Raw genomic sequence first — 25,402 nt, forward strand, 5'->3', positions numbered from 1 at the left:
CAAAACCCCATCTCTAAAAATAAAAAAATAAAAAATGCATCTTTTATATAAGTGCAGGATTGCCATAAGAGAAGCATATCTAAAGACTAAAATGATTTGAGAAAAAGTGAAGTCATCATAGGACAATTTAAAGGCATAGGAAGGTGAAATATCTAAGGCTGGAGAATGTAATGCCAGGAAAGGATGGCATGACTATTTATTTATTAATTTTTAATTGGGTAGCCCTCAGAACCAGGAAAGGTTCACAGAGCTCCCAGTTTGATAATTTCAGAAACAGGTTTGGCTTAAGAAAGGCCAAGGAATTGGGAGAAGCAAAACTTTTGCTAACCAAGAGGCAGCAGATGAGTTCCCAGACGCCATTAAAAAAATAATTGAGGAAAAAGCTTATCTGCCTCAACATGTTTTTAATGCAGATGAAAGTGCTCTGTTCTGGGGGAAAAAAAATGCCACAAAAGTCTAGTAGGAGAAAGAGAGGTGAGCACCAGGACTTAAGGCAGGAAGGGACAGGCTAACTATACTGTTCTGTGCAAATGCAGCTGGGTTTATAATCAGGACTACCCTTATCCATAAAGTTGCTACCTTTGAGCCTTGAAGGGAAAAAATAAATACCAGCTGCCAGTCTTTTGGTTGTACAAAGAGAAGGCCTGGACAATGACAACTCTTTTTCTGAATTGGTTCCACTGATGCTTTGGCTCCTTCAGTGTACACTGAAGGCAATGACATGGTCTGCTGGCCCCCAAACACAACATCCCTAATTCGGCCTCTAGATCAAGGGGTCATAAAGACTTGTAAGGCTCATTACATGCAAAACTCTATGGAAAGGTTTGTTAATGCTATGGAATAGGATCTCCGACAGACAGAACATCATGAAAGTCTGGGAAGATTACACCACTGAAGATACCATCATTGTTACAGAAAAAGCTGTGAAAGCCATCAAGCCTGAAACAATAAATTTCTGCTGGAGAAAACGAGGTCCAGATGTTATACATGGTTTCACAGAACTTATGACAGAGCCAATGAAGGAAATTATGAAAGAGGTTTTAGATAGGGCGAAAAGGTAGAGTGGTGAAGGTTTTCATGATTTGGATCTTGGAGAAATTCAACAGCTAACAGACACCACATCAGAAGAATTAGCAGAAGATGACTTGATGAAAATGGGTGCCTCCAAACGATGACAAATGATGAGGAAGAGGATGGAGAAGAAACGGTGCCAGAAAACAAACTGAATTTGTTCCAAGGGTTCCAATTATTCAAGACTGCTTGTGATATTTCCATAAAGTTATACCAAACGTGCCTGCTTCTTCTGCCTCCCCTTCCACCTCTTCCACCTCTGCTATCTCAAGATGGGAAGACCAACCCCTCCCTCCTCTTCCTCCTCAGCTTACTCAACGTGAAGACAAGGATGAAGACATTTATGATGGTCCACTTCTACTTAATGAATCAGTTAAATGTATTTTCTCTTCCTTTTCTTAAAAACATTTTCTTTTTCCTAGCTTAAGACTACAGTAATGTAATATATATAACATGCAAAATATGTGTTAATTGACAGTTTACATTATTGGTAAGACAACCATAGGCTATTAAAAGTTTTGGAGGAGTCCAATGTACAGGAAGATTTTCAATGGCATGGGGTTAGTGCCCCTAAACCCCCTGCTTTGTTCAAGGGTCCACTATGCGCACACACACACAGGGATGCACAGACACACATAAAAATGGGTTTCTATTATCTGTTGTACCAACATCAAGCTCATGCTCTTACTCATCTGACATCATCCTTCTCTCCTTCCTCTCTATTTCCCATCACTCCCCCTCTAGTAGAGGTTGCACCTCAAGTGGATGTCATCATCTCATAAAGACACCACCGAGATGCACACATCCACATGTAGAAGAATGCACTCACCCAGTGACCCGTCGTCCTGACTCCCCAGTCTCTTCACTTTATCACACCTACCTACCTTCCAAGACTCGGGCCAAAGCCCATCTTTCCTTCCTGGAGACATTTCCCATTTCCAATCATTCTGGTTCTCACAGGTCTCCCTTTCCTCACAACTCTACAACTAATGGTCTGGACCACAGAGCCCAGGAACTAATTATTATAATTTTGCAATTGTTTCATTTATCGCTCTTATTACTTCCAACTAGACTGTTGGCTTCCTGAGAGCAAGGATGAAGCTTTATACTTCTGTATTCTCAGGCATCTTTGGTTCAGTTCCGAGCACAGAGTTATGTGCAGAGTGAACTGAATGCCAGCAGACAGACTGGGCGTGGTGTGTGCTGATCTGACCTCACCAGGGAAAGGAGGCCAGGCTGCAGCAACTCAGGCACACACAGGTAAAGGCAGCAGCCAGCCACACCTTAGTATCTTGTCCAACTCCTGCTTTTCCCTTGGGTATTTAAGATCCTCAGCTGCCGGGCGCGGTGGCTCAAGCCTGTAATCCCAGCATTTTGGGAGGCCGAGGCGGGTGGATCACGGGGTCAAGACATCGAGACCATCCTGGTCAACATGGTGAAACCCCATCTCTACTAAAAATACAGAACATTAGCTGGGCATGGGGGCGCATGCCTGTAATCCCAGCTACTCGGCAGGCTAAGGCAGGAGAACTGCCTGAACCCAGGAGGTGGAGGTTGCAGTAAGCCGAGATCACGCCATTGCATTCCAGCCTGGGTAACAAGAGTGAAACTCCATCTCTAAAAAAAAAAAAAAAAAAAAAGATCCTCAGCTATGTGCTACATGGAAAACGTACGACAGGAAAGTTACTTGGGTAACAAGTGGCCATTCTGAGTCTGCCCAGTCTCAGATTATTTTTTACTTTCTTTTCTCCTATAAAAAAGGACAAGCAAAAACAAAAGAACGTTGTTGACCCTGAGGAAATAAGATTACATGCAGAGGCCTACCACAAGTAGTAAATTTTATTTTCAAATATAATCGTATCCCCTTGGTATCCACAGGGGATTGATTCCAGGACCCCCAAGGATACCAAAATCCATAGCTGCTCAAGTTGCTTATACAAAATGGCACAGTATTTGCATATAACCTATGCACAACCTCCCATATACTTTTAAAAATAAAATTAATTAATTATTTTTTTTGAGAGAGAGTCTTGCTCTGTCACCTAGGCTAAAGTGCAATGGCATGATTTCAGCTCACCGCAACCTCTACCTCCTGGGTTCAAGGGATTCTCCTGCTCTCAGCTCTCAAGTAGCTGGGAATACAGGCGGCTGCCACCAAACCCAGCTAATTTTTGTATTTTTAGTAGAGACAGGGCTTCACCATGTTGGCCAGGTTGGTCTCGAGCTCCTGACCTCAAATGATCTGCCCACCTCAGCCTCCCAAAGTGCTGGGATTACAGGCATGAGCCACCTCACCTGACCTCCTCCCACGTATTAATCATGGCCAGATTATTTGTAACTAATACAATGTAAATGCTATGTAAATAGTTGTTATGCTGTATTTTTAAAACCTGTATAATTTTTTTTATCTCTGTATTGTTATTTTTCATAGTTCTTCCCCTTGAATATTTTCTACCTGTGGTCAGTTAAATCTGCAGATGCAGAACCCGACCATAATGGCAATGGAAATTATTGTGATATCCTCCTTACCCCAAAAAAAGAAATGGGAGGTGGATTTTGCCTTCAGAAACTTCAGTATGATTTTTATTTGCGTATGTGGGAAATGCTAGAATCTGCTATTTCTGCTACGCCAGGTTACATCAAAATCAAGCAACCTAATGAAGCAGAAAAAATAGATATAAAGTAGAAAGGGGTGGGCTTAATCTAAAATTCTATGACTATGATTCTGCAAGTGCTGTATGAGGTGACACTGGTGTTCTCTCTTTCCACGGTACACTCATCAGCCTCCTAAAGCTGGTCCAGACAGGATTACGCTCCTGTATAAGAAAGGGATGCTGATGGAATGAGAGTAGCCCTCGTTCAGGCGGGTGGAGCTGCTCTCCCAGCCAGGAGTCAGCAGAACTCTGCATATGGCTCTCACGTGTGCTTTTTTCGTTTTTCCTTTCCTTAGATCAGCTGTCATTTCTCACTTCTGAGAAAGTGCCTACTCACAGCAGCCCCTTTTCTTCTCATATCCAGGTGGTTTCTGGATTGGACGAAGTTCCTGGCTCAAAACAGTTCAAATTTCAGGGGTGGAGATTAACTGCCTCTAAGAAAGATACAGGGGCTTCTGACATTTTTTGGCTGTTCAGGGGCCTTTCCCTCTCATTTCTTGTCAGTTTGTGTACCTGAGCAGTGAAATAGTGAGTGATCCACCTACATGTGCTATTTCCATCACAAAGAAAGTATCTTCATGATGGGAACTGCAGACCAACGGGGACAGAAACTTCCAACTGCACCAGCCATTTTCATAAGTCTCCCTCCAAGAGGGCAGAGGGAGTGTGTGGATGGAATTATGAGAAGTTAAGGAAGAGAATAATAAATGGATGAGGACTGTTGGTACCTTCCCAGGCTCCAACCAGCAGGACATAACCAATGTTCTTTCAGACTTCATCCTGAAAGCTTGATCTCAAATAATCACTTGTCTGACTTATATCCAAATGAATGCAGCAGAAAAAGTGGTCCTCTCAGAATCTCCTCCCCACAAACAGGAAACATGTATGAGACATTCCACACCTCTATTCTCTCTCTACAAAATCCCAATGGAACATGTGTGCGTTTCCACGTGAATTTGGGGTCCAGAGTGTGGGGGTGGTGGTGGTGATAGGGCCCAAACACATTTACACAGGTTGAAGAAGTTCAATGCCACATCACAGAGACCCCATTTTGATGGTGAATGGCTATGCCAGATGAGCTAAGGAGATGGCTCATTCCAGACCTGGATGCAACTCAAAACCCAGCAAGCCTCAGAATAAGAATAAACAAGACACAGCGAGGTGAGATGACCTCCTGGTGGTATGATACAAGGGGAGTGGGAATTGAGACTAAAACTCAAGTACACCACACTCCCACATCGTGTGTTCTATCTGCTTCAGAGTGGGCTTCTCAAATGTTTTTAAGGCACAATACCTAGGGAAGTTTAGGAAACAGTAACTACAAAAAATTAATTTCAAGAGATGATCATGATCTCACAGAGCTATCCATAGAAACATGTTGGTCATACAAACTTCAAAGCTCCCAAGATCTAAAAATTCTTAACTGCCATTTACTGAGCAACTACTGTGTCACTTCTCCCCGCCAGGTGGTTGACAGCTGTGATAACATCTAATCCTCACAGTAACCCTGCATTACAATAATTACTATTCCTGTCGTCTTATAGATGAAGACACAGTGGCTCACAGGCATGAAGCAATCTACCAGCTAGTTAGTATACGGTGAATCAGGACTCAAAGCTTGTCCTCTTTACACTACAGGAAAAACCCAGGATACAGGGAAGAGGGGTATATGTTTCCACGTGAAAGGAAGTGAGGGACTCAGTTCCCATCTGGTGGCTGGTTTTCATTTTTTAAAAGAGCTATTTTTATATTGCCAAACTTCATCTTCTCAAAAGGAAGAAGAAGTAACAATAGAGAAAATTAAACACAATGGAGCAGGCGGAGGGGGCACCTCTCTGCAGTAAACACCTTCTACAGCCTGCGCCAAGAGTGGCTAATTCTGCCAAAGAAAGGAGCGTCCTCTGTCTTGCCCCCATCATTGGCCATCAGATTCCTAGTGCAGCATGTGTCTGTCCCCACAGCAGCATGTGCACTTCTGTCCTGTGACACTTTTTGAGACAGAGTTTCACGCTTGTTGCCTAGGCTGGAGTGCAATGGCACGATCTCGGCTCACTGCAACCTCCGCCTCCCAAATTCAAGCGATTTTCCTGCCTCAGCCTCCTGAGTAGCTGAGATTACATGCATGTGCCACCATGTCCAGATCACTTTTTCTTTTTTTTTTTTTCTATTTTTAGTAGAGACAGGGTTTATCCATGTTGGTCAGGCTGGTCTCAAACTCCTAATCTTAAGTGATCCACCTTTCCTCAGCCTCCCAAAGTGCTGGGATTACAGGTGTGAGTCACCGTGCCCAGCTTGTCCTGTGTCACTTCTGAAACACCCTTAATGTGGGGACAAGGGTCGATATCAGACTTATGTGACTATCGGGGGCTCTGCAGGCAGGGAGTAGTTCCTCTGAGGAAATGCCTATTTTTACTGATCCTGCTTTAAATCATTTTAACAAGCTTCCCTTCCCCTCACACTACAGTCCGTGTGTTCCTGTGCTTTTTCACAGGCGCTTTTCCTGTTTCCCCGTCCCAAGGTCCTGTCTAGTCCCAAACCTTTACCAACCATACCTCCATCCCAGACCCATCTTCTTTCTTACTCTAAAAGAGGAGAGGAAATTTATGGGGCTGCATAACCACCTCTAGGATCTGAAAACACAGCTCTAATTGCTTATTAGAGCAGTGAATCCAGCCCAGGCCCTGCCTAAGAAGCCATATGAACTTGGGCAAATTACCCTGCATGGACCCAAAACCCTTAGAGAGGAAGGAGAGAGCTGGGTGGTCCTTCCTGGGGCGTTGGCTCTGTCCCACCTACCGGCCCAGACTTGAGTTTGGGTCAGTTACACTCTGCAAGGTGTCAGGATTTGTAGAACTATGGAGTGAGTAATCACAATGGCAATCGTTTTGTCAGTCCAGAGATGTAAAAGGAGAAAAAAAAGTTTCTGGGAGCCAATTTGTCCTCTTTTTTGGATAGGAGAGGAAGATACAGGGGAGAGTTTCTGGCAGGGTACTTTAGGAGGTCTCTGAGGCGCTGTGATGCCCTGTTCCACCTTAGTACTCCCCACCCCCTCTTTCTCTGTAATTATTCAACACAACCCTGCAGCTACCTGAACTGACAACTCACCAAGGGTTGTGGTGCTGGACAGAGCACAGCACTGGGTATTGAGAGAGGCCAATCAGGCCTAGATCTGCCATACCCCAGCTGGGTGGCCTTGCTGGTCACTTATTTTCCCTGACTTATCGTATCTACAAAGTAAGGAGATTTAACATGATGGCCACTAAAGTTACTTCCAGCTGCAGAATAACAGTCTACAGGATGTTGCAGGGTAAAGGATTCACTAACACCCAAGCAGAAGTCTAAAGTACCTGCTGATCTCTTGTTGAGGTGAAGAGGAAATAGAGAAAAGACACAGATCTCAGTAAACCAGTGTGACAGGTGCTTGCTTATGTTTTTGTCTTTTAATTAAAAATAGATTTTTGCTATACACATTTACACACAAGACCTATACTGAACACACAGGGTAGGATGGGAAGCACTAATACCAAAATTCCTTCTAATATGCTACAAAGCCAAACTCATTTCACACTAGTCCCCAAACTCCTTCCAACACATGAAACTCAGAGCTTTCAGAAGAGTATTAGCTATTTTACCCAATTAGGATTAATCAGGGAACACCACACTGTGTCCCATAACTTCCTGCCTGTCTTGTCCCTGGCTGAGACCCACTTCTAAGGACTCCCTGGGAAAGAAGCCACTGAAGAGTCAGCAGGGTGGGCTGCAGTCCACACTGTATCGCCTATTAGCAGCACTGGCCTTGGCAAATCACTGGTAACTGTTTTCTATAAAACAGAGGTAACAGCTGCCCACTTTATTAGACTGTAAGAAGTGAATGAGAAAAGAGTAGAAGAGTACTCTGTAAACACAAGTGACAGGGAAGTTACCATCACCACCCCTTTCAAAAAACCCCTTCCGGTTTAGCTGGGAAACTTGCCCTATGCCAGTCCCTGATGCCTACTGCCTCCAAATGCTCTCTTGACTCAGTCCAAACTATGAGCTTTCACACTCTGGTTGCCCTGCCTATGAAGCTCTACTCTTGAACCCAGCTGGAACCCCACCCACCTACTAAGGTTTCTTGACATCCCATCCAGTGGGTTCATTTCCCCTTCTGAACTCTAGGGCTTGGGGCCATTCATCTGGCACTTTATCATGTGGTACTTGGCACTCTTAGTTCACTTTTCAAGTTTGTGTGATTAAGCCCCATTTCATGAAGGAGTTCTGTGGTTGGCTGTTTAAAACAAAGGTAACTTCTCCCATACAAATGACGTTTTTAAAAAACCCTGGCTAGGTTCCATGGCCAGTTCACAAACATATTGTTTCAATAAACAATATGTACCAGTATGGTCTTCTTAACAAAGGCTTTACGAAAAAACTCACGAGCAGTTCAATGTGGGATTTAAGGCTTAATAAATCTCACTTTAAATATATCTTCTCCACCTAGCTCAGCCTGTTTTGAAATTAATGGTGGGGACACACACACACACACACACACACGCACGCACACACACTTTTCTGTTACTTTCTCAGAGATTGATTGATGGAATAAGAAGACAGGATATAGAACATCAGGAAACAACAGGCAAGCAAAAACCAGTGATAACTGACGTGGTGGTGTTTGGGGAAGGGCAGAGGTGTTTGGAAAACTTCACTCTATCTCAGTCAGACACGAGGGCTTAAGTCTGTCAGGAGCAAGGCAGAAACCTGGCCACTATAGTGAGAACCATTCCTCACTGCAGACGCCCATGAAGGGAGGTGGCAGGCAAGGCGAGCGTCTAAAGTAGGTTATGAGTTGTGGGCAGAACATCACCACCAAAGTGCAGGCCTGATACGCCGGATATGTCAGTGCTGCTGCAGGGCAAACCTTCACCCCTCAGGTCTCATTCTAGTCGGGCGCTGAGATCTAGGCCTAATTACTAAGTGGCCAGCACAGCTTCTGTGCTCACACTTTAATCTGCCAATCCGACGCTAAAGTAAAGGGTGAGTATGTATTCTAACGGATTTTTCAAGTGAGACCTTTACGGAGAGCTATAGACCATAGTGATTTCAGGATAACAAATGAGAAAAGAATAGTTTTGTTTCTAATCAATTCAATCCTAACTAGAAGAAGCTTCCTGGCCCAGCCCTCAGTCTTCTTACTGCTCTATGAAGCCGAGAGGGAGCAGACACTTCTGGACACAGGTCATGACCAGGCCAGGACCAGGGATCTCTGCCTTCTGATGTTCCCAAGTTAGTTCAAAACCAAGTTCCTTAACAACACAAATGCCTACATAAAACTTGCTCATATTTAACTCAAATATTATTGAGCCAAAATCTAGGGTGGGGTGAGGGTGGAATTGTCTGGGTCATTAAACTAATGTTTCTTTGAACTTCACTCAGAAAACACACATGGACACATACACAATTTCCTCCTCTGTAAAGGAACTGGCTCTAAGAATCTATAATAAAGTAAATTAAATCACCTTGTCCCTCAAACACTTATCTGCTGCCTACTGCCAAGCTGGTGGTTAAGTAAGTGCTGGGGCTAAAATGCTGGCTGACAAAGACTGGGCTTCAGGGAGTACAAATGTTTTTATTATCCAGGGTTTTGGACCACTGATACAGAAAGCCCAGCTACTGCTATCTGATAACAAACTTAGCTGAGGACATTCATTTACCCAGGCCTGGGAGCTCTAACCACCTCATTAGCTCTGGAATCTCAATGTGCAACGAACCTTTGGGGCAAGCTCTCATGGAGGTCTCATACAGGGAGGATCTTTAACTTGAGGCCTTGGCAACCTCTCCAGCCAAAGGCAGTGTGTGGTGTGTTTTCTTTACAGGAAGTTTCATGAAGCAAACAGACCACGGGCCAAAATCTCCAGACTAAATGAACAAGAGCTTTAGAGCACACAAGCTCTGGCATCTTTATTTTTGGAATAAGAAAATTAGACTGGCCAATCTGTATAATCCAGGTTGGCTGTGAAGAATGGGTAATACAAATGAAGGCATTGGGGCTTTACAAAGTTCTGTAAAACTACTGACACTGACTGCCTAAGAGGCTGGAGATGGTAACCACTGTACCATCTTCTTCGTCCTTACTCTCCTAGGTCTCTGGATTGCCACAAAAAAAGTCATTGCTAGCAAATGAAGAGGAGTGGGAGATAATCACACACATCTACAAATTATGCTTTACTGGTTGTTTTCTTCTCCCTACTTACAGTTTTGATGCCCTGTGCAATATAAATGGCAACAGGCCTGATCCCATTTATTATGTGGACATTATCAAGGACACAATCTTCTTGGTATAAAATAATTATGGGTTTTTGAAGGCAAACAATTTACTTCCTACAGTCCAGAAAATTGGACCCTACTGGAACAAAAATAAATGTTCAAACTAATTCCTACCCGTGTGACCTTTAAGGATTTTTTTTTTAGCTACTTTCAAAACATCATTCCCCACCTCCACAAAAAAAGAAATAAATAATCATACTAAGTTAAACACTAAGAAACAAAAAAAGGTTGAGAGGTAGACAAAGAAAGTCTGGCTATGAAAACTGTATTTAAAGCTGCATATCACAATGATTCTAGTCTAGGCTCTCAAACAAGACTCACTTCAGAAAAACAAATCAAAATGCAATAAATGGCCTGTTCAAACTCCCCATGTAGGCCCACTCCCTCACCCCCACACCACAAACCAACTGCCTTCTTATGGCCATCATGGTTTTGAGCAGGGACCTCCTTTATTTATCTAGTTTGTCTAGTGTGACCCACAAACCCTCACAGAAAATGAGGCCACAAGACCTACATGCTCAGAGAACAAAGACTATGGATGAACCTCACTACAGAGAAGACAGGGCTTCATTATCTTCTAGAGATCCCTGTTCTTGAATAGAAGGGCAGGGAAAAGAATACTCTTCTGCCTCCATTTTTACCCAGTCTCAAAGAGGCAGTTCTGTCTGTGGGCTGATAAAATAGGACAAGGTACAACTTTAGACTCTTGCCTGTGGTCAGAGGTGTGGGGCTGGTCTGCATACAGGCCCACTGTGGCTGGCAAGCTAGAGGGTGGAGATCAAGTTAAAAATAATGCTTTCTAGCAGCCCTGCCAACCGCCAGCATCATATTTTCCTGGTGATGTCAGTGCAGATGTGGTCTCCATCCCTGGGTGTTGGCTTCTGGCTCAGTCCCACCTCCACCTATTGCACTACATGTGCTCTAGGAGGACACAGCAACCATTTTCAAACCAAGGCGAGACAAAACCTGTTGGATCAGTCACAGTGACTTGTTTAAGCTTCTTTGGTTTAAGGTGCATAAACAAAAGTCACATCAGAAAGGGCCGAGGCAGCTTTGGGAAGCAGATTGAGGATACAATTTTCACTGTAGGCTGACAGCTTTCCTGCCTGAAAAGGCCAGGTGATTTCATCAGAAGCTCTGTTCCCAAACGGATGACAAAACTCCAGCCTCTCCCTCCACCCCCAAAATAAAAAGCATTCAGGGAAGAAAATAAAAGTCAGAGACCACTGAATTCAATGCTTGCCAGCTTAAGATGGCAGCTCGGATTTTCCAGACAATCAGAAAGATGCAAATTTAGAAAACATTCCATCATCTCATGTGGGACACAGGTTCACCTTTAAGCCAGCGCCCAAGCCTGGCCCTTCAAATTCCAGCACCGTGTCCTGTTTAACAGGGACCCCCGCCAAGTTCTTCCTGACCAAAGGTAGTAACCTTGCAAATTACCAGAAAGAAGGGGCATTATTACAGCTCAAGAACATCACCCAGGCTCGGAATGTGACACTGACGCTTTCCCTGAAGCCCTCAACTCCCTTCCCAAGACTGTCCTCAAAACTATCAATCATTAACTGCAGAATTCCACAGGAGACAGGTCCACACTTGATTTTTCAAAAATATTTTCCCACTGACAATGCACGGCACTTCTTCACATCATAACTCACCAGCCTCTCTCCAGAGAGGACCTCCAGCAGCTTGATGAGCATCCGTCCATCTCGAAGGTCAGTGTACAGGTCTGTGATCCGGCAAGACACTCGGGCAAGGTGGGAATTGACCCACTTGGTGAAGGTCTTCTTCTGCACGGCTTCACGCTCATCTGCAAGCAGAACAGAACTTGTTTTACCACTGACCACAGCACTGGCAGGAGCAGGCACATGCCAGCAGGGCCACGAGATCCCAGCTAGAGGAAGATCAGTCTGCAAAACTGAACTCCAAGGACACCTCCACTTAGTGCCCCTTAACTGCAGTCATGTCTTTGAGAAGGAAGAACACTGATTATTGATGGATCAACTTACAACTTTTTTACCGTATGAGGAGTTTATTGGGATATAACCTCATAAGTCAAGGAGTTTCTGTGTAGGAACTGTCCAATCCTTAAACATGTGAGTGCCCAGGTACACCTGTTAGCAGAACATCCTTTGCTCCCCTTTCTTTTCTCTCATCCCTGCTGAAGAGGCAGCAGGATGCAGACGACACCAGGGTCCTTTGCAGTCTTGCCAATACCATAATACTTCACTAGTAAAGCTTCCAACATACATCTTACAGCTATTATTCCTCCAAAAGGTGAGTATATGAAAGGGTATAGGGTAAGAAATCTCAGGAGACAGCAGAAAACTGCTTCCGTCACCTACAAAGGATTAGGCAACACTGGACAAGATAAATTCACTCATGACCTTGATTTGCAATGACCCCCTTCACCTGCTAAGTCACACACCATGAACAACAAAGAAAATGGCAGGCAGGCCGGGCGTGGTGGCTCACACCTATATTCCCAGCACTTTGGGAGGCTGAGGTGGGCAGATCATCACTGAGGTCAGGAGTTTGAGACCAGCCTGACCAACATGGAAACCTCGTCTCTACTAAAATGCAGAATTAGCCAGGCATGGTGGTACATGCCTGTAGTCCCAGCTACTCGGGAGGCTGAGGCAGGAGAATCACTTGAACCTGGGAGGTGCTGGTTGCAGTAAGCTGAGATCTCATCATTGCACTCCTGTCTGGGCGACAAGAGTGAAACTCCATCTCAAAGAAAAAAAAAAGAAAAAGAAAAGAAAGAAAATGTGGTAGAGTGCAAAGACATAGCAGGCATCAGGAAGTCTTTGCATGCATAGGAAAAGCAGGGTCTGGGTCCAGGGTTTCAACAAAAATGTGCTTCATCACAGGATTCAATGTTCTCTTCTATAAAAGAAGACAACTATCATCTCCATACTGCAATGATTTGCTGAAAAGACAACTGCTGATTTATGGTCTAAAGCATGATTGTTGTATATTCAAGTCATCCAGAAAACAGTGTTATGTTTTTCAAGGCTCAGTAATCAAATTCTGTCCAATTTAAAGTACAAAACTCTAGACATATTTGCCCAGAACTGACCTTCACATACCATACAAATAGGCTTCCAAACTTCTTGCCTCTGCAGAATGTTCTAAACATAGGTTGCAGAAGACCTTTAACAGACATCCACAGAATGTACCCTGGACCCACACACTCATACTCCCTGACTCTGTTCTCTATGTTACACACCCTATATCTAGTTCTACCACCATGAATTTATGCCAAGAATCTAAGACCTACTCCTACTGCAAACCCAAACCACAAAAATGATTATGCATGAATCTACAAAAAAGAAGCAGATAGCTAAACAATTTGGCATGTATTTCAAAACCACTGGGTGGGGGTGTCAACTAAAAAGCCACCCTTCACTTTGGGAGGCCGAGGTGGGTGGATCACGAGGTCAAGAGATCGAGACCATCCTGGTCAACATGGTGAAACCCCGTCTCTACTAAAAATACAAAAAATTAGCTGGACATGGTGGTGCGTGCCTGTAATCCCAGCTACTCAGGAGGCTGAGGCAGGAGAATTGCCTGAACCCAGGAGGCGGAGGTTGCGGTGGGCTGAGATAGCGCCATTGCACTCTAGCCTGGGTAACATGAGTGAAACCCCGTCTCAAAAAAAAAAAAAAAAAAAAGCCACCCTTGCTAATAAGTCATGCGCCCGGTGGCCAGAGAGGACTGGATTCCCAGGCTGGCCAGAAGGACAGCAAACAGCCCAACATCCTGGGAAGGTCTGTCTGAAGGCTTTGCTGAGCCTCCACCACCCCACCACAGGGAGGGACTGAGGCAGAAATGACAGTGGGTGAGATTTTTACAGCTGCCGACCTGGCAGGAGAGTCAGCTAGGGGATCTGCCAAGATCCCCGGCCACCTGCTACAGTCAGCGGCTCCTCGATGTCCAGCCTCTCCTAAAAGGAACTACCCATCCAGACAGAAGGAGGGCCCTTCGCCGGACACAACGCTAACCAGAAACACAGAATCAAAAAGGAAAGGATTGGGGAAGGAGTAAAAGACAGTGAGGGGCAGGCTGCACACCGGAAAAGGAGCTGCACCAATAACATCACGACAGGTCCCACAGCAAAGACCACATGCATTATTGATCATGAAGTCATTGTGATGGATGGCAACTTTACTACAGTGACTCCGGAGCTGTAATTCTAGGGCTAAGCTTAGCCATTCTGAAAAAGCAGGTATAGAGCAGAATGTAAGGTGCATTTCACAGATGGCCTCTTATTGAGGAGGCAAGTAACTCCTAGTTCATATGTATTTAGAATTAACAAAATTTTTTTAATTAAAATATCCTTTATGCCTTATAGTGGAGTCAGATAACGTCTTTAATGAAGCAAGTGAGCAAGATCAAAATGAAGAGCTGCTTGAATCAAAGTATTTCTGAATAAACAAGCATAAAATGTGTTCCTCAGCCAACTGTCATGCTTTTGGGTGAATCCCTCGTTAAAGGAGCCCAACTTCTTTCAGGTGTTGAATTAACAGGTTCCTCTACAAGGAAACTCTGAGGATTTGCCAGAAACAACAGTCAAAACACTTCCTTAGTGCCCTGTCTTAAAGAGTTACAGCCCAACTCCAACCCTTCTCCCCATAGAGAGACAAAGGGAGAGGTCACGGGTGGGTGCAGAGAGAACAGAGCTAAAACCAAACAGACTTTGAGATCTGTGCCGGGAGAGCTCACCAGGGCCACCATGGTCCTTAGAAACTCAAGGAAGATGGGAAGAAAGAGGAGGAAGAGATGTCAAAAATAAAAAAATAAGCTCTTGCATTCCTGCCTTCTCTTCCTATTCCCCTCGCTCTAACTCTCCTCACAGAACCAGGAGCAGTCCCCAGGAAGTGCAAGAGTGTTGGAAAAATCACACAGGATCTAAGTTCCTCGGGCTCACACCCCCATACCGGAAAAGACTCATAAGATTCCATCCAGAAGATTCTGGACCAGACCAGAATCAACACCCTCATGACAAACAAGGGGCAGGAAACAGACTCAACAGAGATACACAAAGACACAGCCAACTAGAATGTCCTCTTACAATGGAGAGCCTGCTGAGTAACAAATGCTTCTGAAGCCGGAAGGATGGAGACAGAGGGGGAAAGAAATCCACCCGGTAGCTCAGTAGAGGATGAGGCTGCATGTCCTTGGGGACTCCCTCCTTTGTTCCACCCTTCCTGGGAAGGCACAATGACATCACCCCTGCACTCCCCACCCAGCAAGGCTGGGGAAGATAGGCCAGGCGCCTGAAGAGGAGCAGAAGGCCCCTGGCACTGACGATGAAAGGCAATTCAGGAGTGTTTCCAAGCTCAAGCTGCTGTGACTGGCCTAGTCGCATGAGGAGGTGTTGCGACAGCAGAAGGCAGTGAGCCGACTTCCAGCCCTATGAGCATCAGGCAACCGTGGTGATAAGAGAAGGTAGCGCTTACAAGCTCCATACTGGTTTGGTTATTTAGACCCAAGATTCTCCAGCAGGGACAATTTTGCTTCCTCGGCACATTTAGCAATTTGGCAATGTCTATAGGCATTTTTGATGGTCATGACTCAGTGGTAGATGCTACTGGCATTTAGAGGGTAGAGGCCCAGGATGCTGCTAAACATCCTATAGTATACAGGATAGCTCCCACAACAAAGAATTATCTGGCCCCAAATGATAGCAGTGCCAGGTTGAGAAAGCTTGGTTCAAGCATTCCGGGCTGACACCAACTGGAGCTGGCACTTGTCTCAAAGGCACTCTCCAGAGAGCACTTCCCAAGTTGGGTTGCTATTCTTTCATCATCCTCTTTGATGATCTGCAGGTCAGCTCAAAGGCAGCAGAAATGCCCTGCCTTGAGGCCCAGTCATGCCACAAAGGGCACACCCTTTGCAGGGCAGAGGAGCGGCAGCAGCAGGGAGCCAGGGTGGGCCAGGTCTGGGGTGATATGAGGTGGGCACTTTTGTGCCTCACATCATTCCTGTTCTTTTACCTTTTCTGGGCCTTGTATTTCTGTTATGAAGTCCTCCCCAAGAAGCTGATGCAGCTAAACCTGATGTTGGCTTGGGTAGGTTCCCATACAGCTCTGCCCAAAACTTGGTAAGTGGTGTCTCCAAGGAACAAACATCTCTGTGCCACTGCCCCTTGGGGGCATCTCTCAGTTGTATTTGCCCCCTACCCTCCCACATTTTACTAAGATTACATATTGTAAGGACTCATCTAAAGACTGCCCAGCACCAAACAAGAGGAGGTAAAGTGCACATCAAGGCGTGCAGTGTTGTAACTGCTCTAAATTAGTTCCCTCTCACTTTCTCCAGCAAAGAAACAGTCTCATTAATTCAAATCATTTAAGAAATTGGCCAGGTGCAGTGGCTTACGTCTGTAATCCCAGCACTCTGGGAGGCGAAAACAGGTGGATCTCCTGAGGTCAGGAGTTCCAGACCAGACTGACCAACATGGTGAAACCCCGTTTCTACTAAAAATACAAAAGTAGCCAGGTGTGGTGGCACACACCTGTAATTCCAGCTACTTGTGAGGCGGGATTACATCGTGAGGCTTGAACTCAGGAGAAAGAGGTTGCAGTGAACCAAGATTGTGCCATTGCACTCCAGCCTAGGCAACAAGAGCAAAACCCTGTCTCAAAACAAAAACAAGAACAACAATAACAACAACAAAACTTACCAGAGGGTCATGGAATTGTATAATCTCTGGACTGAACAAACCTTTATACATTATCTAAATCAGTTTTCTTTCAAAGAATTCCTTCTTCAACACCTGGCCCAGCTATTTAAAAATCCCAGAACATGAGGAAATTATGTGCACATGTGTGTGGCAGAAGGTTACTTAATAGTTACATGGAAAGAAAATGACTTGTTCTTTCTAATTAAAATATAGTTATAGCATTCACTGAGCACTTACTATGTCTGAGGCACAGTCGTTCTTCAGTATCTATGGGGAATTTGTTCCAAGCCCTCCCTTAGAAACCAAACTCCTTATGATCAAATCCCTCATGTAACATGGTATAGTATTTGCCTGAAAGTGACATACATCTTCCTGTATACTTTAGATCATCTCTAGTTTATAATAATAAGATGTAAATGCTGGGAAATAGTTGCCATATCGCATCTTATCTTTATTATATTCTACTGTTGTATGGTTAATTTTTTTTTCCAAGTATTTTCTATCTGTTGTCAGCTGAATCCACAGACAGGGAACCTACAGATATGGAGGACCAAATGTACTTTATAATCCCCACAACTGCCCCATAAGGCAGGAGCTAGCAACTCTCCAGGCAGGTTGGCTCCAAAGTCCAGATTCTCAATCACTATGCAATAATGCCTCATGCACAACATTTTAAAAAGTGTTTCCATGATATAAGACTTAAAATCACCCATCGTCTCATCATCCTAACCCAAGTCCTTATTTTGTAAGGGGTCTGCTGCATTATTGGGTGACTCTCCAGCTGTTAGGATGGTGCCTCCATCAAGACTAGACCTGTCTCCATGGCCCGCTAAGGCTTGCACCACCTTGAGAGTACAGAGAATAGGTCTCCTCACTCTCCACGTGAAGGCCTTCAGGTTCAAACACTTCTCACCATCCCCTCTTTGCAATACTGTCCAATGTGGTACAAGTGGGATCTAAGATCACGCCTGAGGACCCCCACCGCTAAGTAGCCTGGACATCACTTACCTACAACACAACCCAGGACTCGGGACGGCTGCAGCTCTGGCAGTCCAGGGAGGAAAAGTGGAAAACTAAGTGAAAAAAGGACAAAAAGAACCAGCAGCCCTCCGTGGGAGGAGTGTGGTGAGGTCATCTCTGTGCCAAGACAGGGGTCAGAGACATAAAGAAGGGCTCCTGAGGATGGTCTCAAAATAAGCTTCTCAGGACCACAAATTCTACCAAAATGTCCTTGGAGCCCCCAGAACCTAGGAACCAGAGTGTTTCAGAGTGTGAAGATCCAACCAGCTCAATATGTAGTTCCACAGGATCAGAGATAAATTAGCCAACTACCGTCAACAAAAACTACTGAGACAAAAAACCCACCTTCAAGTGAGTGGCAACATTTACACCAGATTCTGATTCCCAGAAGGAGAAAGTTACATGGGAAATCCTAGTATGCTGCTCCTTCCTACAAACAGGATTTTATAAGATGGTGTGTCTGCAATAACACCGCCATGCATCTGAATGGCACTTCATAGTTTCTCAAAGCTCACTAGAAGCACTTTGGGAGGCCGAAGCGGGTGGATCACGAGGTCAAGAGATCGAGACCATCCTGGTCAACACGGTGAAACCCTGTCTCTACTAAAAATACAAAAAATTAGCTGGGCATGGTGGCACGTGCCTGTAATCCCAGCTACTCAGGAGGCTGAGCCAGGAGAATTACCTGAACCCAGGAGGCGGAGGTTGCGGTGAGCCGAGATCGTGCCATTGCACTCCAGCCTGGGTAACAAGGGCGAAACTCCATCTCAAAAAAAAAAAAAAAGCTCACTAGATCTTTACAACAACTATCAGGTAGGTGGGATGCTAGAGTTATCTCCAGCAAAGCCCAAGGTTCAGTGGGGTTAAGGTCTGCTAAGTGTCACCAGCCAGTAGTGGTGAGGTCCTTGGCTCTGTCTCTTCTACTCCAGTCAGGCAAGAGGGATTAAAAAGCATAGCTACACCTTCTCCTATCATGTGCTGAGATTCACTATCTTTTGTTTTTTGGTTTCTGATAAACAACTTGAAATTCTCAGAAGATGTATTAGAAAAAAAGGATGACATATTTGAAACACATTTGCTTAATGGTTAAAACAAAAGGTTGTGAATATCCTCTCCATCATCACCTTCTTCTAGAAGCATAACATCTACTTCTTTTCTTTTAAGGGAATGACTGTGATAAATACTGAAAGGCTGTAATGCTTCTATATAATTTTTTAATTTATATTTTTAAATTAATTAACCAATGAATTTATTAGAGAAGGAGTCTCTTGCCCCAGCTAGAGTGAAGTGGTGTGATTACAGCTCACTGTGACTTTAGACTCCTGGGCTGAAGCAAACTTCCGACCTCAATCTCCCGACCTCAATCTCCCAAGTAGCTAGGACTATAGGCATGCACCACTACACCTGGCTACTGTTTTCATTTTTTGAAGAAATATGGTCTCGTTATGTTGACCAGGCTGATCTCAAACTCCTGGTCTCAAGTGATCCTCCCACCTTGGCCTCCTGAAGTGATGGGATTATAGGTGTGGGCTACTGCACCTAGCCCCATATTTATTTACTATGGAGAATTTGCTATAATTGAAAAAATGAACACTCTGTTAGTGTGAGTCAAGTTACAGGATACAGAAATAGCTTTGACAAGCAGAAGGGCATTGCGTGATGGAAATGATTGTACGGCATCTTTCTGCAATGCCCTTAGCACAGAGTGCTAAACACAACCATATTCACCATATGCCACAGTTCTGGTTATGGAAAGGGATGGAAGCCAAGAATAAAGGAAAGCCTGAAGGCATGGAACATCTCTGGATGGAAAAAATGGGAAATACAAAAACAGGAACTGTCAAAAGATCCTATTCATTATTCCCCTAAAGACTGAATTTATACCTGGCTTAAGAGAAGGAATCTTCCTTTTACTTTTCAAGTAGTCCGAACCTGCAGGTATAACCCAAGAAAATTTTCTATCAGGCTCTTCAATGGTGCTAAAATAATGGCCTACCCCCTAAGTAAGAGATGACAAATGTGTAGTTTTTGCTTTACATAGACATATAGTTAAGTTATGTGTAGACTTAGGTTCAAAGTAAGAAAGAAAGGAATTACAGGGATGGAAGCTGAGGAGAAGATTCAAAACAAGAGGAAGCAATCATCCCATGAACATATCCCCACTATTTAAATCGATAATACTGTGTTAGCTGACTAATCTGAAATTGAGCGTATTAGTGAGCTCAAATATTACAAAGGCATACTGTACCTAGACCTCTGTGTCTAAGATAAGGTCTCTTACCCTCAATGAACTAGGAATCTAGCTGGGGATACAAAATAAAAAGTTAAAAAATAACAAAACGACATTACAAAGAAGTGCAAGATCAGTTGCTAAGAGAGTAATTTTGACAGGTATTTTTGTGTGTTTTGGACAAAGCTCACCACAATTTGGGTGGTTTCAGACCCCACCTGAACTCCTCTGCCTTGTGCCTCTCCCCTCATTCTAATCCACCTTAAACATCACTACCACAGTCATGTTCCTCAAACATTGTTTTTCAAAGATGCAACACTGCACCAAAACCTTTAACGGACCCCAGCTATCCAGAAAACAGTCCAAATCTCTGAGCCTGGCATTCAAAGGTCCCAAACGGGCTCTCCTAAGGTATTGGCTTTGTCTGGGAACTTCCTTGACATGCTGTTTTTTGTTCCAACCCAACAGGTCTTACTCTCATGCTCTGAACTCTCACCTTATACACTGCTTTTTCCCATCTTTACTCATATCATTCTTCTAACCTGGAAGGCAATTTTCTCTCACCCTTCCTTTAAGATCCAGCCAAGATGAGTTCTTCCAAGAGGCTTCTTCTATTGGATGTCAGCAATATCATTTGATGGGATGTGGTCGCTTATCTTTTTATTATGCATCCTGTGTCCTAGCTCTTCAATTAACTTGCAGTTGGCTCAGAGGCAAAGGCCCAATCTTAGTTCTGTATAGAGCCTTAGCATACACCTGATGTAAAAGTAGGTGCACAATAAACATTTGTTGAACAAATCCGCAAACCTCCAGTGTCCAGCAACTAGGTTTTCAATAAATCTTGCTGTTAGTGGTGGTCTCACTGAAATTGTTGAGGAGGAGGGAAATTTCAAATCACAAAGACTGGCCCTAGGCAGTTAAGTTGTCAATGTATAGCACTAAAAATCTTTGACAGCTGAATTGCTTCTTGCAATTTTTCCTCAATGTCTGAAATATGATAAAAATGCAATTTTGTGGTGCTGTCATTCAGCCTAAAATGGGTCCAGAGCTAACCCAAACTGTTTGACAAATTCTGTTTTTTTGTTTATCTTTGGGCAATTGCCACCACATACCTGTACAGTAAAGTGAAGTTGCAAAATACACGAGTGTGATTAGGACATTATTGCATCATATTACAATATAATTTAAACATGATCCTAACAGGCCTACTGTCACAAGACTTAATTCATGCCAATTTTAACCATTTATCTATGAAAGTTCAATTCTTGAATTGTTTTAAAATAAAGAATAAAAAAAGAATCCTAACTCACAACAAAAGAATAGTGGTAGGGTGGAGTCCCCCTATGCGCCTTAGCTTGAAAAAATAAATAAATCATTTCCCATGAGTTACACACAAAATACACAGAGCAGGAAGCCGGAAACAGGCAACTGGCTGTATTGATAACAGAGAATCCAACTGTTATCTTGAGGCAGCAAGAGGAAGGAAACTAATCTTTTGACTGAAGTCCTCCCTATGACAGATTAGTCTGAAGGCTTTAAATTCATGTTTGCTAATTTGTATAAAAATAGAACTTGAGTTAAAACCGTTTTCCTAACTTTTTAACTTGCTTCATGGACAAAAACACATATGTAAATACCTGTTCTAAAAGCATGCAAAGCAAATATGTAACTGTCTGCTAGTACTTACAGTCTGATGGGCAGACTACAAAACCCACCACGAGCTCTATATGACCTGACACCTGCAGGTTGCATTCACTGACCAGTACCTCCCGAAGCTTCCAGAAGGTCTTTCTTCTGAGCAGCACAACCCCCAGTTTGCCAACTTGGCAACCAAGGCACTGCAGGGACAACCTCTGAGAGCAGACCCACAATAACTGAGAAATGAGGCTCTATCCCCAGGGTCCTGCCTCTGTCACAGTCCTCTGTCAAGGTGAGTCCCATAAAAATCACAATCCATAAGAAGCCAAGACTGTGGAGGGAGCTGAGGTTATGGTCGGGGGTTTCTCTGAAAATAATAGGCAAAGTAACACAACTACCGCTTCTAAGATAAGAGCTAAGGTGGGAACCAGTATGAATTAATCTATAGTAAGTTAACTGTACATTTAAAAATAACTAAGAGTATAACTGGATTGTTTGTAACACAAAGGATATATGCTTGAGGGGATGGATACCCCATTCTCTATGATGTGATTACTAAGCGTTGCATGCCTATTTATTAAAACATTTCACATACCCCATAAAATATATACACCTACTATGTACCCACAAAAATTAAAAAAAATTTTTTAAAAACAAAACAAAAATACTCATGTAAGGTGCCAAAACCAGGAGAAAAAAGCAAATGCTTTAAAAAACAAAAACAAAATTAGGACCTTGAGATAAAATACTCAGTAACTGTTCACTATATTTGACTAAAAATGGGTGGCACACTTCCAAACTGGTTTCACATACAGGGAGTCATATCCTAAGCCTGCTAACCTGCTACTCTCCATCTCTACAAAATGGGAACTGCAGCCAGGGTGATTGACCAGTTAGGGCAAAGGCTGAAGTAAGCCTAGGTGTGTATCAGTGATGCCGTTAGGATCTTCACTCACTTTCCCTCCTCCATTACAAACTGTTATCCCACACAGGGAGTGCGTGATCGCAGCTATTTAGTTCCAACCACCTGAGTGGAGGAACTATTTAGTTTCTCCACACTGCCTGAGGAAAACAAGACATTACCTCCCCAAAACCAGAGGAAAAAAATCACAACCATCCATGTCTGGTCAGTTCCTTCAGACTGAGTTAAAAGATTAATTTAAAATAGGGGTCAGCAAACTTCAGTCAGTAGCCTCTTTTTATATAGCCTGGGAGCTAGACAGATGTTACATTTTAAGAGACCGGTTAAAAGGAGAACGGAGAAAGGAAAAAGAAGAAGGAGGAGGAGGAGGGGGAGGGGGGAGGAGGAGGAAGAGGAGGAGGGGGAGGAGGTGGTGGCGGCGGCGGCAAACTAGGAGGAAGGGGAGGAGGAGGAGGAACAGGAGGGGGAGGAGCGGGAGGAGGAGGGGGAGGGGGGGAGGGGGGAAGGGAGGACGGGGAGGGGGGGGGGAGGGGGGGGGGGGGGGAGGGGAGGGGTGTGCTGATATGCCATAGAGATTCCATGTGGCCCACAAAGCCCAACAGTTATTATCTGGCCCTTTATAGAAAAAGTTTGGCATGTCCTGGTTTAAAACATTTTAATATAGTAATACTGTTGATCCCACATCCCATACTCCACTTCAAATCAAAATCAGCTTAGCAAATATGCACTAAGTGCTTGCTATGAACAAGGCACCACACTGGGTACTACTTTAAATTTTGCTATTGAATATGTTGCCAGGTTAATGCTCAGTAGCCACATGCATTTTCTGTTAAGTGATATTACTAGGCTCTGCCACATGTTAGGTCAGTCAAGGGGTGAACTGGGGGCCCCCATGCTACCCAGCAGAGCAGGTAACTTTCTGGCTACCTTCATACATGGGATGGACAGTGTGCTATCCCAGTTGTCAGGAGGGACAAACTATGGTAATTACCACAGGCTAGACCTCAAGGCTGAACCCTCACCTTCAAAGGATGAGAAGGGTGGAGCAACTAGAGGCTTGATCTTCCAACTTCCTGGCCTTCCCCACAAACTGAAGGCTGCTCTGCCCTTACTTTGATGGACACTTCATTTACCATCACCTCTTCTCCCCCAGTCCTCTGTAGAAGGGAACTTCAATCCAAGGTGGGCTGAGGGTAACTTATAATGCCCTTAAAAGCTAGAAAAAGCTTAAAACTAAATAGATACCATCTATTTAATTATTAAACTTACATAGCAGAACGTTAACACGAATACAGACTAAGCAGAAAAGAACATTTTAAAGGGCAACAACCGTAACAGGCATACTCAAGGCTTTATGAAAGTATAATTGCAATACTTGGTGGAGGGAGATGTCTGTGTGGTATTTTTCCTAAGCAACATTAAAGAAGCAGTAGAGACCATCCTGGCCAACATGATGAAACCCTGTCTCTACTAAAAATATAAAACTTAGCTGGGTATGGTGGCATGTGCCTGTAGTCCCAGCTACTCAGGAGGCTGAGACAGGAGAATTGCTTGAACCTGGGAGGCAGAGGTTGCAGTGAGCCAAGGTCGTGCCACTGTACTCCAGCCAGGCAACAGAGCAAAACTCCATTTCAAAAAAAAAAAAAAAAAAAAAAGAAGCAGTAAATATTGTATTCTACACCAGTCTACCATCACCTTCAAGGGCTAAAGGTAGGCTTTTGTTGTATGAGCCTTGCGATTAAGCAGAGGTACTGAGAGGGAATTCAAATTTGTGATGTTTCTTATTTCATGCAATACATACAAAAAGTAGCCTTAAAGCTCTACGGAGCATGTAAGCTAGTCAAAGGTAGTTTGTTAAAAAATCAAATAACGTGCTCCCCGGCCCTTGCTTATTATGGTTTTCAATCTACTCCAGGTTTCCAGAATTCTCAAGGCCAAAGAATTAGGTACAAAGAGGAAAAACAGAACTCTTTCACACACACACAAGTCACATTATCTTCAGACATTCAAGATAGAAGAGGATTCTGCTCTACCTCAATATTTTTGCACAGATGCCCAGAGAGGTTGGCGTTGCCAACAAGATAACAAACAGAACCAATTCCAGCCACTGTGACAGTTTCTGACAGTTCTCCTATTTAATGAGGATGTCAAAGTTAACAGTAATTCATTGAATTCAAAGAGCTAAGGTCTCAGAATTTTTTTTTTTCTTTTAAACCAGAAAGATGCATAGACCAGAAAGAGAGGTACATCAAAGACTTAAAGCCACCACACAAAGCTGTCTACTGTTCATGGACTGTACAGCATTCACTAAAATAATCAATCCCTGAATCAATTAAGTATGGAAGTTCTCATCTAAGATAAGCTAAGATATAGAAGTCCTCCAAATAAGGCTATACAGCATGTATAAATTTATCTGCAAAGAATTAGCATTTTGGAATAAAGAAAGCCACAGCAATGCCAAGTTACCACTTGAAACTATAGAATTATGACAAGATCCCACTTAATGAAATGAGGAATTATATTTAAAAATAAATGAATATAAAAACACACAAGGATTTAAAAATTGGCTTCTGTTCTGAAGAACATTACACATTAGTCACCTAAACCCTTTCTGGCCAGTAACCATAACCTACTGTAGAAAGTTTCTGGGTTGAAATGACAGATTGATAAATTAAGTAAGACTGTCTCCATTCCAGTGCCAAACTCCACAATCACAGTTGTCTATGCAAGTAAGCCACGGACTTCATATGTGTTTGGGGAGGAGTGGGGTAAGTTGCCTCCAAAACCATGATAAGATTAAAAAACAAAATGCATAATTTTATACTGACAAGCTGCTCCCTGATTTAGAAAATTCTAAAACCAAATAATTT

General features: G+C 43.6%; 1 protein-coding gene across 8 annotated transcripts in view; it reads right to left on the reverse strand.

Annotated features, from left to right (window-relative positions):
• Positions 1-25,402, reverse strand: part of SPTBN1 (spectrin beta, non-erythrocytic 1) — a 214,328-nt gene that overhangs the window by 60,317 nt on the left and 128,609 nt on the right. For all 8 annotated transcript variants that reach the window (XM_032292124.1, XM_032292128.1, XM_032292123.1 and 5 more), the window contains one exon: positions 11,690-11,841. In XM_032292124.1, the coding sequence (XP_032148015.1) occupies positions 11,690-11,841 (152 nt within the window). The remainder of the gene's footprint in view (positions 1-11,689; positions 11,842-25,402) is intronic.

This window comes from Sapajus apella, unplaced genomic scaffold, assembly GCF_009761245.1.
Source record: "Sapajus apella isolate SASKATOON/1434 unplaced genomic scaffold, GSC_monkey_1.0 scaffold26, whole genome shotgun sequence".
NCBI classification, from domain to species: Eukaryota; Metazoa; Chordata; class Mammalia; order Primates; family Cebidae; genus Sapajus; species Sapajus apella.